Consider the following 13,003-nt stretch of genomic DNA (forward strand, 5'->3'; position numbering starts at 1 on the left):
GCAAAAATTTGTGATGCACCCTAGTAGTGGCCCTTGGCTTAATTAGCAATAAAAGACCACTCTGCCACAGTGCTACTGCTCTCCAGAAGTACTGGTGTGGTCTGACAAGAGCCTGGCTGAAGATTTAATCATTCAACTTTTGGAAAACACATCTCTTGAAATAAAACAGCAGGTTTAAAATACAGTTTATAGTTTCACTGTCAGTCATGATGTATTTCAAGGAGGAGAGAATTTAGATTTCTTTGGTGTAGGCTGAAAACCTCGGAGAGAAAAAATACTGGAAAATTACATCAACTACATAGGTATTGAGAATGAGGAAGTCACTCTAAACTGGCAGTTTTTCACTTTAGATTACCTTCCGTAGTTTTTGTTATACCCAGTCTTCTGGGAACAGCCAATAGAATAAAGTAAGTCTCCAAACTGTACAGTTCCCTTGAAAAGAAAGGCCAATGGATGGAAAGCCTGATGCTGCTTCCTTTCCCCTGCACCTGTGAACCTGCAGGAATAACATATTGAGCTAAGTATACTCCATAAGTACACCTAAAGTAATTCTTGTATAATGCAGTATCTTGCTGGAGCCATTGTTCAGGTTGACTGCTCTACTACTTTTCTTCTTTTTTTAAAAAAACCTTCAAATTCCATTATATTTACTACTATCAAACAGCAGTGCATAAGCAGTTATCTAGTTCATGTGGGAGGCAACAGCTTTTAAAATCAAAATTTCAGGCATTCAGCTAAATAGACTTCAATACGATGATCTTCCAATGTTTCACAAACATGCTATTGAGGCATTAAAAAATATTTTAAAAAAAACTACTTGCAAATTAAAAACCGTATTGGTCCTAGCACTGCATTCTCTGTAACAAAACAGTTTTAGCCAATAAGATGTAGACTCCTAATCAAATCCTGGCTGCAGGATTGAGCCATCTTAGAGCTGCCAAAAAAGATTGATATGAGGTTGCTGCTACTGAAGGAAGCTGTGTGAACACAGGTTTGGAGAAAGACTTGGGGAAAAGAAAGCAGTCCAGAGGTTGGATTTACTGCTGCACTTTGAAATGCAGGTATAGTTAATGAGATTATGCTGTCATTTTTGTTGCCTTATTAATTATCCCATCCTTTCAGCTGCAAGAGAGCAGGCACAGACTGCAGCTGTAGGCCCCAGGTGGCTGCTCCCCTGTGCTCTAGGGGGAAGCAGGGCTCTGTGGGACATTCAAGGTACCACCAGGCAGTGATCCCTGCAGATCCAGATCTGAGCTCTTGGCGTTTCAGTAAAGAAAATCAAGAACAGTGGCAAATTTTTCACAGTCATTGTCAAAGACGGACTTTTCACAAGTGCAGGAGTGATAATGGATAATGACTTTAAACCCCAAAAGGTAGATTTAGATTAGATATTAGGAAGAAATTCCTTACTGTGAGGGCAGTGAGGTACTGGAACAGGTTGCCCAGAGAAGCTGTGGATGCCTCATCTTGAAGTTTCATCTGTGGAAGTGTTCAAGGACAGGTTGGATGAGGCTTGGAGCAACTTGGTCTAGTGGAAGAGCCCCCATGGGAGGGGGCTTGGCAAACCAACTCCCTAATTAGAGAATGCAATAATTTCCAATTCCTGTAGATGGCATTTTAATGTTTGTACACCCAGAACAGCAGCAGGACCAAAGCACAGTCAGTCAAGCAGTGGTCAAGGTGTCCTTTGGCAGGTTTGACCTTTCATGCTGTTAAGCACATCCTGTCCACTTGTCACCTGCCTGCTGAACTCCAACAGTGTCTCAGCCTTCCAGAGGAATATTCAAGCTCTTTTCCACCTACCTGCATCAATTTAACAGGAACCATTATGGAAAAAGGGATGGAGAGACAAGCCCATGCATGGTGATCCAGTGACTATAAAGCAGGGGAGTGCCTGGGTAACAGGCAGGGGATTAAGAAAAAGTAGCATAAGAAAAGCAAGGAGAAGAGCAGTGCAGTTACTACACTCCACTTTCCCTTTCCCATTCAGTTAGTGAGGCAGTAAAAACACTGTAGTGAACAATCCCAGCCATATTTCACACACAAAGCTGGAATGGCCAGTTCTAGGGATGAGCTGTGCTCTACAGGTTGGTGCCAAGCAGCCAGGAGGTCTCCTTGGAGTGAGCACTGAAGAGGACCAGCAGCAGGGAGGGGTTATGGCACAGAGCACTGCTCTATCTGCACCAGGAGGAGCCACCACCATGCTCTCGGGGAAGTATTTTGTTTTTCCAGAAAGCTGAGCCATTGACATCTTCATTTCCTGCTTTTCAAGAGCTGTGTGTGCCAGAATGATTGTCAAAAGAATGCAGGGCCTGACCAGAAACCACGTCTGAATTCAGTGTTTAATGCTTATCATGTGCTATCACCTGCACCTCTCCAGCAGGGCGGGGGAGAGAACAGGAGGAATCTCCTGGAGGAGTTTCAGAACCTGTGAGGGGGGAATGAAACCACTCACCCCTCCCTGACACGGGTCAATGCCTGCCACCATCCAAGCAATGGCCACCACGAAAGGCCCTCACCCTCTTCCACCCATTTTACTGCTGAGCATGGCCTGAAGGAAGGGATATCTGTCCATCTGGGGTCAGCTGTCCCAGCTCATGCCTCTTCCCCCCAACCTACACAGTGTGCAAGCACTGCCCAGCAAGAGCCAAAGCTCAGGAGCCTTATCAGCACCACTCCAGGCATAAATCCAAACCCCAGCCCCAGCACCACATCCCTGCTCGGATGGACACGCACTCCATCCCCACCAGAGCCAGCACAGGCAGTTTCAGATACGCAGCTCCAGCCCAGCAGGCTCCTAACTTGTTACAGTTCCAGTGAAGAGCAAGGTCTCACATTTTCAGTATCAGTCACCACTGTCATCTCTTTTTTTTTTCAGCTTGAGCAGGAAGATCAGGACAGCCAGCAATTAATTTAATTAAGGTCTTAAGCAGCTAAGAGCTATAAACTGCACTTAGATACTCAGATTTGTCCGACAGCTCCCAACATAATCCAGCACCTGGCTGCAGATCCATGACAAATATGATGAAATTTTGCTTCTATACAGGCAACATTCTTGAGCTTTTCAGTCAGTCTGAGGTTTAGAAGCAAACCATGTGTTTTTCTATTACTTGTTCAGACACTAATGTATTTTAGACAGCTGCCCAATTACCTCATTTAAGTAAAAAATTCAACAGGAAAGCTCTAACCAAACACAACCAATCCACTGAGAGGGCACTGGCACCTTACCACTTCAGAAAATGATAAAGGACAGTGCTTTTACCACCACCCAAAAAAACCCCACAACACACTAACACATGAAACCCACTAAAACAAATAAAATCCAACTACTAATCACCCAAACACAAAGAAGTTACTTGAGTCTGCTCAAGATTTATAATTGAACTTTACAGGACATTGACTGGGTTTCCCCCTGGTTTCCCTAAACCTCCTCCTATACCCATTCCCTTTGTGAAGAAGTCATCTATTCCATTTTTCTTATTGCATGAAGACAACTCCAATCTTCCCAGACCTTTAACTGTGGGCTAAGTTATTAACTAAAAATACATAACCTTATCACCAGGCAGCAATTCAATTCTATTCTATTACTGAATGCAAGAAGGCATTCAACTGATGCCAATGGACATTAAACACACCAAACTTTTTTTTTGTTAAATAGATTTTATTTATGCAAAACCAATCCAAAAGTGGTGTGTAAAAGTGAAAAGCTCTTTTTACATATTAATAAAAAGGGATTTTTTATACAGTTTCTATGTGTGAAGAGTGAGGATTCGACCATTTTATTTACAGAAACACACTACATTTATTTAAAAATACAGACATAGGTCTATATTTTTAAATATAGGTCTATATTTTTATTTTCTCTAAAGCTAATTGCTGTACAGTATACAAGAGTTCGAAGTGCCCACAGAACCAAGGGTATCCCATGACAACTTGATTATACAAGCCTTTTGCTTAATCCAGTTAGGAATATTCTTGTTTTGATAGAATGCTTCTGCCCAGTGATTGTGGGGTATTTTGGTTTGGTATTTGGTTTGTTTTTTGGTTTTTTTTCAGGGCTTTATTTTATGTACACAGTAGTCAAATTATATTACCATGTCATTCCAGTAGCCCCTTAAAGAAGAAAAGTTACATTCCTTGAGCTTCCAGTTCAGCTGCTGTTATATCTGGTTCTTCATCACTGTAAATGTTTTCTGCCTGAAAACACAAACCATTACATTACAAGTGATACACACAATTTTTTAAAAACAATCTTCTACACTTCATATAGAAAAAAACCTTGGTAACACCAAGGTGGCACAGCCATCATCCCCTCAAAGGGATTTTCTCCCTGCCCTTTCTTAAAGGGCTGCCAAATTTAGGAATGTGTACACAGTGGCTACAATTTGGCAGCTGCCTTGTTGCATTGCTCCATTTCAACAGCAAAGCAGTAGCCATTTAACTACTAGCCCCATTATGAACATTTTATTTGGAATCATTTCAACTGCAGTCTAAACACACAAAACAAGAGCAGGTATGAAAAAAAGAAGCCAGATCTGTCACATACATTTAAGTCTGTTAGAGTTTTTTAACTCCATTTATTCCCAAATTACTTTATTCCACATTTCTAAGATAGCTGATCCATGTCCTGTAATGTAAAGTAATATGAACTAACTGGGGATTTAAAAGGCATCCTGCTTTACAGTCAACATGGGGGGGGGGGGGCAAGAGTAAGTCTTGGCTAATATTGGATATAAGTTGGCAACTGCTTTATTAAGAATAAATCTTAGTATTAATTAGTATCTAGGACTTGGAACCAAGAATTAACTAGCAGTTGCTTTTATTCAAGTTGTTTTAGTCTTGGTTTTCTTTTTAAAGTCCTACACTTTTTGATTAGATCAAGAAGTATATGGCACAGACAACTTTCAGTCCTCAAAGGCACAAGCTGCCCTAAGAAGAACAAGCCTTTTCAGTTTCATTTATACAACAAGCTTCAGAGTAACTCAGGAGCTGTTGTGACACTCACCATCTGCCATATCTGCATTATGTTGTCCTCTGATACAGAACAGATTACCCAAGGCTCATTAGGATTCCAACTGAAGTCTGAAATTTTGGCAGTGTGTCCTCCATGAACAAACTGTTAAAAAAAAAACCCCACAAACTTCAGTAAGCCATTTCAACTCTAGAGAAGTCTGTTTAAACCCAGGATTCTTAAGTTAATTTCATCATGCTAATGCTTACCCAAAGAAAAACTTGCTACTAGAGATTCACAACAGACATAAGGAAAATGTGTGTTCAACTGCTTCCCATTGGCTGCTTATGGACACTGGGGCAGTTGCTGAGACAGCCTTTGAGACAAATGTTGCTGTTGTTACAGCAATAGACTTTACATGGTCTCTTCAGTCAGGGCTGGGCTGTGAAATCCAGCCCTATTTCACTCTGTTTACCTCTCAGAGCACTCACAGAGTCACACAAGAAATGGAGACACCTTCAGAACGGAAGAGAGGAAGCCTACAGCAAATTAGAGTGATGGACTGGAAACAGGGAGGTGAAAAGATTTCTGAAGAGCTGCAGTTTCAGCAGCACAGGGACAAGACATCTCACAGCCACACAGCATGTCAGCACACTGAAACCTGAACAAAAAGGGTACCAGCAGCTCTGGAGGCCCATCCTCTGCATCCTCTGCAGACTGCTCTTCTCCAATTTTACTGTAAGAAAGTAGTTTACAATTTTTTATTAAAATGACAGTTGGATTCTCTGTCAGCTTTACTGAACAGTTCCTGGCCTTTGTTTCCCATATTTGCAATTGGTATTTCTCACTGTGAAATATCCATAAGCACCAGGTATAAAATATCAACTGTCTGGCACTGTCATTACTGAAATGGAATCTTAACTTGTGAAGCACATGGAGGCAAAAATCACTTACTGATGTGATGCCTGAAGACTTTTTGCCTTTTCCACATTTGTAGCTTTGTAGATCTTTAATACTTAGTTGCATGGTTTCTAGTATTCTTCCTGCCCTTGCTCACATTTTAGAATAATTACCTAACCCTTTCTAAAACATTCCTGAAATTCTGTTTAGTCTTATTCTTAAGAACAGAATTTCTGACAAGGACATCTTGTTTTCCACCAGAAGCTGAGAGACATAACAAGAGATACAGCAAAGAAACCCCTGGACCAACTCCAAAAGGCAAACCCAAGGGTGTTTTACTGGGGCAATTGATCTCCTATTGGATGTACCTGCTAGATAAACTAATTAATTAACCTTTTAAAAATCGCAGAAATCCTTTGTCACGCATACACATACAGACATATCTGTGCACCTGAAAGCTTTCATTAAAGAACTGCTTTTTATCCTACCACTTTAACACTGTTGCAAGTTTTGTCTTTTGAATCTAGGCAACAAGTGGACCACAGAAAACAATACTATTAGCAAGAAATCCTGAGGAGAAGTAACTTCAAATGTACTGTGCTGTTTCTATTTATACCTAAAAGACCACGCCTGAGGTAAGCAAGGAAAGCTAGAGAACAGCACAAACCAAACCTGCCAAATAATGCAGGCCTGCAGGCTTTTTTAAAACAATCTGTTCGTATACACTAACAGACAGGAACTGCTCCTCACCTGAGATCCCATACGTTCAGGCGACGATCGGTACCACTTGAAGCAAGAATGGTTTCATTATGGGGAGACCAGTGAACCTATTGAGAGAAAACAACTTCAGTGCAGCAGTTACTGATTTCTAAAGCATATCTGAATAACCAGCACCCTGGCCACTAATTTTTAACTATACTCTGTAAATCAGTTTCTTCCAGCACAGAGGATATCCAGTAGTTCAAACAAGCTGCTTTAGTCTTAAGATTTCTCATACTCAACAGACAACATTATTTCACTGTTACGGATTTACCATATTTCATGAAATTTGTCTAAAAAACACCATTACTTGCATCTAATTGAATAGGCAGAGTTCACAAAAATAGATCTGAATCCTAATCCTCTCTACAGCACATTATTTTAGAGAAACCTTCTACTTGTACTTCAAGTACTTGTGAACATCCACTATCTTTTTGCAGTAAGTTGTTGACTAACTCCTTGCTTCAAAGTCAAGTGGGGAAAGGCAGAAATAAACTACATGGTACTGTCTGTAATTGTCAAATGCAACATAGTGAATTTTGGTTCAACAGATTTGTATTACAAGAACAGAAATCTACATGTTCTTGTCCAAGTCAGTACTCTTCTTGGGGTTTTTCTACAGACTGCAAGTAGTTTACCCACCTGAAAAATCTCATCCTTATGAGACTCAAAAGAATGGAGTTTCAGCTTTAAGTTTCGAAGATCCCACAGAGCCACCGTCTGGGAGACACAAGCAACAAGAAATTGGTTTTACTATAATGCCTTTCATCTGCACTACCTAGGAATGTAAAGTATACTCAAGTGAAAACCTTGTCAGCAGAGCCAGTTGCCAGAATGAACTCGCTGTAAGGATTGAAGGACAGACAGTTGACCTCGGCTGTGTGAGCATCTACTGAGTGACTCGGCTTGGAGGTGGCATTAGATCTTGTGTCCCAGCTGTGGCAGGGAAGGGTTTCAGGAAGGGTTGGGGGCAGGGAGGAAAAAGGGAAAGCAAACAAACTTAAGTTTTTATAGGAAGTTCTTTTCCACTACGGCTTTTATTACTAAACTCAACTCTGAAGCTACAGTTTTCATTCCAAAACTTTCATTATTTTGTGTCTGTTGTACACGAACAGCTTGCACCAGGAAGCTGACATACGTGTTAGTTACATCTTCTTTTCAAGTGATGTGAACACATTAAAAGACATGTAGATTTCAGTGAATCTGCACCATCACTGCAGCTGATTACCATAAAGAGCTACATGAAATCACTCCAAAATGCAGACCTTTTTTTTTCCCCAAGTGCTGTGGACTAGGTCCAATGGCAGCGATGCTGTTTTGATTTTTACTTTTTTTTTCTTTTATATATTCTCTGTATTCTTTACACATACATTTGTAGCCTATTGTATTAGTGGCTAGTTTTTCTAGTAGTTTTCCATGCCCTTTCCCCAGGCAGAAAGACAAAACATATTCCAAGGGCCCCTATCCTCTCTTGGTTCTCCCTGGCTACCAAGGTTGAAAACAGCTTATTGAGACATATTTGCATAAACAAAGTACAGCCAGTACCAAGGGGGGACTCCAGGGAAGGGGCTTGATCTGGGGGTAATTGCATTACCAGTTGTCCTCCTAATTTGTGCTTTTTTATCAATTATGCTAATTTACTAACCTTATAAAACTGTATGCACCCTTGTGGGGGGGTGGGCTTTTGTGCACATTCTTCCACAACTGCCCTGGAGACCTCCAATGAAGATCCCTTTTATATTACCTCCTATATTATATTATTGGGAGGTAATATTATCTCCAAAGCGTGTGTTGTTTCATTTCTAGGTTGAAAAAAGGCATCAGCAGGACACAGCAGGCCCTACCCAAAAATCTCCTAACTTACATCATGAGCTTCTGATCATCTGCCACGGATCCAAACAGAGACTCGTGGAGCAGGTGCCATGCCACATCTTCCACCACTGCACAGTGCCCAGTAAAGATGGCTTTTGCATCAACAATCTTGCCCTCTTTGGGTCCAGCACTTACATCCCATAAACACACTGTCTGTAAATAAGCCACATTGCATTCAAATGCAGACTCTGATTGTATCATCTTTCAAATAAATAATCAATCACACTCTACATATAAAGAGATGACACTCCTGAAGCAGTTCTTTGCATTTGAAAAAGAACACTTTTTATGCCAGAACTGAGAGCTTAGTTATCAATCAGTTTTCTGCAAGTTCAAGGCACAAGGATTATTTAGAAGGTCACAAAAGCAATTTACACTTTTAAAGTCCACAAAGACATTTATAAGCTATTAGTTATCGATCTTTGAGAATCTTACTAATTTATGTCTTGACCCAATCCAGTTTAAAGGATTTCTTCCAGCAGACTACTATAAAAACATTCTGTTCTTACATCAAGAACCTTAAAAAGAACTCATGGCTGATTAAAGCCTAAAGCCAGCTGAGAACCTTAGAAATGTAATTACAAAATGTGAGAGCTTCCCCACATAACAATACACAGCTGCACTAGAACAGATTTTCTCCAGTTTTCTACTACAGCATAAATTAGGAGTTGGACTTTTCTAAACAGGGGAAAAGATGTGGTTTTTACATGATCATCTGATGCACTGAGAAGATGTCCACTCAAATTTGAGTTCCATGATAAGCCATAGCCTTCCTTCTGGTGCCCTCTTAATCTAAGGTCAGGATTACACTCTCCACTTGGGTCTGAAAGACAGAAAATTTCTTTCATTTAGTATCTCCTTGTACATTTATCCGTAGGAGCATCGTGATCACCCAAGAACTTTGTTTCTGTTGCAATAATTGTATTTTATACATTAACTTCCTCAGAGAGCGCTGCTTCTACCAAGATTTTTTTACGAAAGTGAGTGTAACCAGGCAGTTAAAGTCATTGGAGATATGGGCCTCCTCCTTGGGGTCCCAGAGCCCACCACCTCTCTCCCAGTCACAGTTAAACACAAGTTTACCCCTCTTTGACAAGAGATATTTTGCTTAGCTCCAAGGAGTCCGACCCACCTGGTTTTGAAGGATGTTTAGTGTAGTCAAACACCAGCACATCAGCAGAGGGTGTTTTTGTTGCAATGATGCAGGGATTCTGCGGCATGTAACGGGCACGGTTCACTTCACCCTCATGGTTAATTTTAATCTCCATCTCAATTCTGCCTGTTGCAGATCCAAAGCCACCAGATTCTACCAGTTGTCAGAAAAACATCAGTTTATTCTGTCTGTTATTTTAGATTACTGAAACAGCATTTCACAGCATCTTCCCTACGCTAAGAAACAGTGGTAGCACCTTATTAAACACAAGCAAAGACTAGTAAAGACTCACACCATGTAACACAACAGCATTAACACTTTTGATATTTGGAATCCTCCTTCAGAGCCTTAGTCTTTATTTGATGTAGATGTGTACCAGTTTTCACCACAACTGAGAGCTGGTAGAAATTTTAGTAGGGATTGCATATGAATGTTACCTAAGGTCTTCTGAAACAAAAAGTTTCCTTTTTTTTAGTTGTCTAGAATTAGTGTGGACTGGTAAGTATATGTGCACTTTTGTATTTAACATAAAGTCAGAACATCATTATCAGAACAACAGAAAGTTGTGATACTGAAGTGTTACTGCTCAAACAGAACCTAAGAATGGTGCATGCCCACCTCCTTTCTCACTGTCAGACTGCAAAGCATCAAACTGATCATTGTTGGGAATCTGGACTCTGGCAACAACCAGGTGGTTCTGTTCATCAGACGTGTGTGTTCCCAAAATCAGCCAGTGCAGAGCATAATCCTTTCCTTCTGGCCTGTTCAGAATAATAAATATTGGAATAAAATTATGTGCTCAGTTCCAGAAGTTCCATAGCTTGCATTAATAACCCTTAAGGTTTAAACCTCTTCAGGGAGCTAGAAAAGAGATGCTCCCTAAGAGATCCTCCCCTTTGTTGCAAAAACTTGTGCAATAAAACAAATTGGACTCTGCCATGAGCAAACCAAAGATACAACCAGCAAGGCTTGAGCGACAATACACAGCAGTAAACATTGCCACTGTGGCTTAGAAGGGACAGTTACAGTTGGCACAGCAGTTAAAGGTGACACCAATACCTACTTGGGTCTAATTTCCCTAGAGTCTCACAGTATTGACTTAGGAACCAATCAATATTCCTTTCCATAAAACATAAATCCTGAGGGGACAAGCGGCAACCTATTTTAGTAACTTCTCTTAGGAGCTTTTACCAGTTATCTTAACTAGAATCAAATTTCTCTTCTGGTTGTCAAATGCAACATTTTGTTGGGTGGATGGTGCCACTTATCTCTGAAAGGAAAAATTTGAGCAACAAAAACCAAGCCACCTCTGCATTCTTGAATGCAACAAACTAATTATGTTGCCTGAATCCAAGCAATCCAGACTCATTTGGGTAATCATAAATTACCACAGGTATGACTACACCACTTCCAAATGTAGAGAAGGGGAAAATACAAAATCAAACAAGAAACACAATGCACACGCACTTACTTGCATCAGGAACAGGTGTCCCATCATGTCAGATGCCATACAAAGAGGCAGTCCTTGCCTTAAATTGCTTACATAGTTTGACACTGGATAATTGGAAATACCAGGTTTTAAACTGAACATTAAGTCAATCTGCAAAATACGAGGCAAGCAGAAGTGTTCCTCATAAGGGCTCCACACCCTCAAATCCCCTCTTCGTTTTCTCTGTGCCATGACTAGTTAGCTCACATCTCTCAACATCATCCCCAAACACTCTGGTACACCAAATGAAGTGATCACCTAACCAACATGTAAAACATCCCATACATTAAGTGGAACTTTAAAGAATAAAGAGACCATCCTCTGATAACTGCATGAAGCTTACACATAAGATATTTTGAAATCTACCTAAATCCACCTTATACCAGTCCTTGTCCACCACCTCAGTGGAGCCCTGAGTCGTTACTGCAACAATTTAAGTTCTGTAGTAGTTGGCACATGAACAGATTCTATCCCCATCTTCACATTCCTTTAAGAAATTAAACTGAACACACAATTTTTTCAGGGGGATATGGTAGAATGGGAAATTTAAACACGTGAATTCAGCAAAGAACCAGGGACAAAAGCAGGAGGCAGAGAACCAGTTTTAGAATGCTCTCTTAAATAAGTCCAGACTTAAAAGATATCAAGCTTACACTATACTGTAGATACTATAGCTTGGACAGAAGAGTACCTATAGTGCACACGAGGAAAAACAGTATTAAAGAATGAGCTAATTTAGTAGATAGATTTCTCATCGGAATTAACTATAGATGAGCACTAGATCTCTTATTTAGACATAAATTGAGAAAGATTTCTGTGTTCACACCTCACAAGACCTTCTGCTAGGTTAATCTAGACTTCGGTGAATTATCTACTTGTGACCTTTTTCCTCCACGCTTCTGCACACCCGAAGGGTTTTTAAAGCTGTAAGCAAAATAAAAAGCTACAAGCAAACAAAGAGAAGTGTAACCCAAATTTTTCTTGTCTGGCATGGTTTTTATCCTCAAGTTACTCAGCACATACGGTTATCAGAAAAGGAGCCGTGCGCCTCCCCGTCCTCTCTCCTCGTCTCTCACCTGGTCACATCAGGCAGCCACTGCACCGTCAGGCTGGGCCACTCCAGGGCGTGTGTCACCACCAGGTCGTACAAGAAGGGGCTGTTCTTCTTCCAGATCTTGTACTCCTCGCTGATGACACGCTCCTCCACCGTGTCCTCCAGCACTGCAGGAAGGGAAGGCATGAACCGAGGGTGGAGAAAGTGAAGGGAGAGAGGCGCAGCCCCGGCGGGGCTCTACCGCGGCGGGGAGGGGGCAACAGCGGGGGTCCCGCAGGGCCCTCGGGGGCGGCCGGCGGGACAAAACTGCAGCCGGTCATCCCCGCTCCCACCTCCCGTGGAAGCTCCTCGGGGAGGAATCCCGGAGCGCCCCAGCTCCGCTCCGCCATCCCCGGGCACACGCACCCTCACACCGCACCGCGGAGAGCGGCAGCGAGCGGGCTCCTACCGTCCTTGCTCGCCATGTCGGGCGAGACGCGGCGGCGGCGGGAGCTGAGGCGGCGGGGAGAAACGGAGGAGGCGGGAGAGGAGGCAGGGAACGCGGAGGAGGGAAAGGCAAGGGGGCAGTACAGGTGAGGGGGATGCTGGCCGGCCCGCAAAGGATCCCGGCCAAGAAAAGGCTGCCTGGCTGGGGTGGGGCGGGGCGGAGAGGGAGAGGCGGTGCCGGAGGAGGGCAGGTGGGGGCGGGGAGGGCAGGCGGGGCCGGGGAAGGCGAGGCGGGGCCGGAGGAGGGCGAGGCGGGGCCGGGTGAAGGCGAGGCGGGGCCGGGGAAGGCGAGGCGGGGCCGGGGAAGGCGAGGCGGGGCCGGGGGAAGGCGAGGCGGGG

The 13,003-nt window shown here is 42.5% G+C and overlaps 1 protein-coding gene across 1 annotated transcript; it reads right to left on the reverse strand.

Annotated features, from left to right (window-relative positions):
- Positions 1–3,655: 3,655 nt before the first annotated feature.
- On the reverse strand, positions 3,656–12,793 carry RBBP7 (RB binding protein 7, chromatin remodeling factor). Its single transcript, XM_063392898.1, has 12 exons — positions 12,627–12,793; positions 12,201–12,345; positions 10,254–10,396; positions 9,615–9,788; positions 9,190–9,305; positions 8,475–8,635; positions 7,420–7,546; positions 7,253–7,330; positions 6,602–6,678; positions 5,630–5,687; positions 5,006–5,116; positions 3,656–4,197 (listed from the first exon to the last, which is right to left on the reverse strand). The coding sequence occupies exons 1-12, from the start codon at positions 12,640–12,642 to the stop codon at positions 4,129–4,131; spliced, it is 1,275 nt and encodes a 424-aa protein (XP_063248968.1). The 5' UTR covers positions 12,643–12,793; the 3' UTR covers positions 3,656–4,128.
- Between the last annotated feature and the right edge of the window lie 210 nt (positions 12,794–13,003).

The sequence above is a fragment of the Prinia subflava genome, chromosome 3 (genome assembly GCF_021018805.1).
Source record: "Prinia subflava isolate CZ2003 ecotype Zambia chromosome 3, Cam_Psub_1.2, whole genome shotgun sequence".
NCBI classification, from domain to species: domain Eukaryota; kingdom Metazoa; phylum Chordata; class Aves; order Passeriformes; family Cisticolidae; genus Prinia; species Prinia subflava.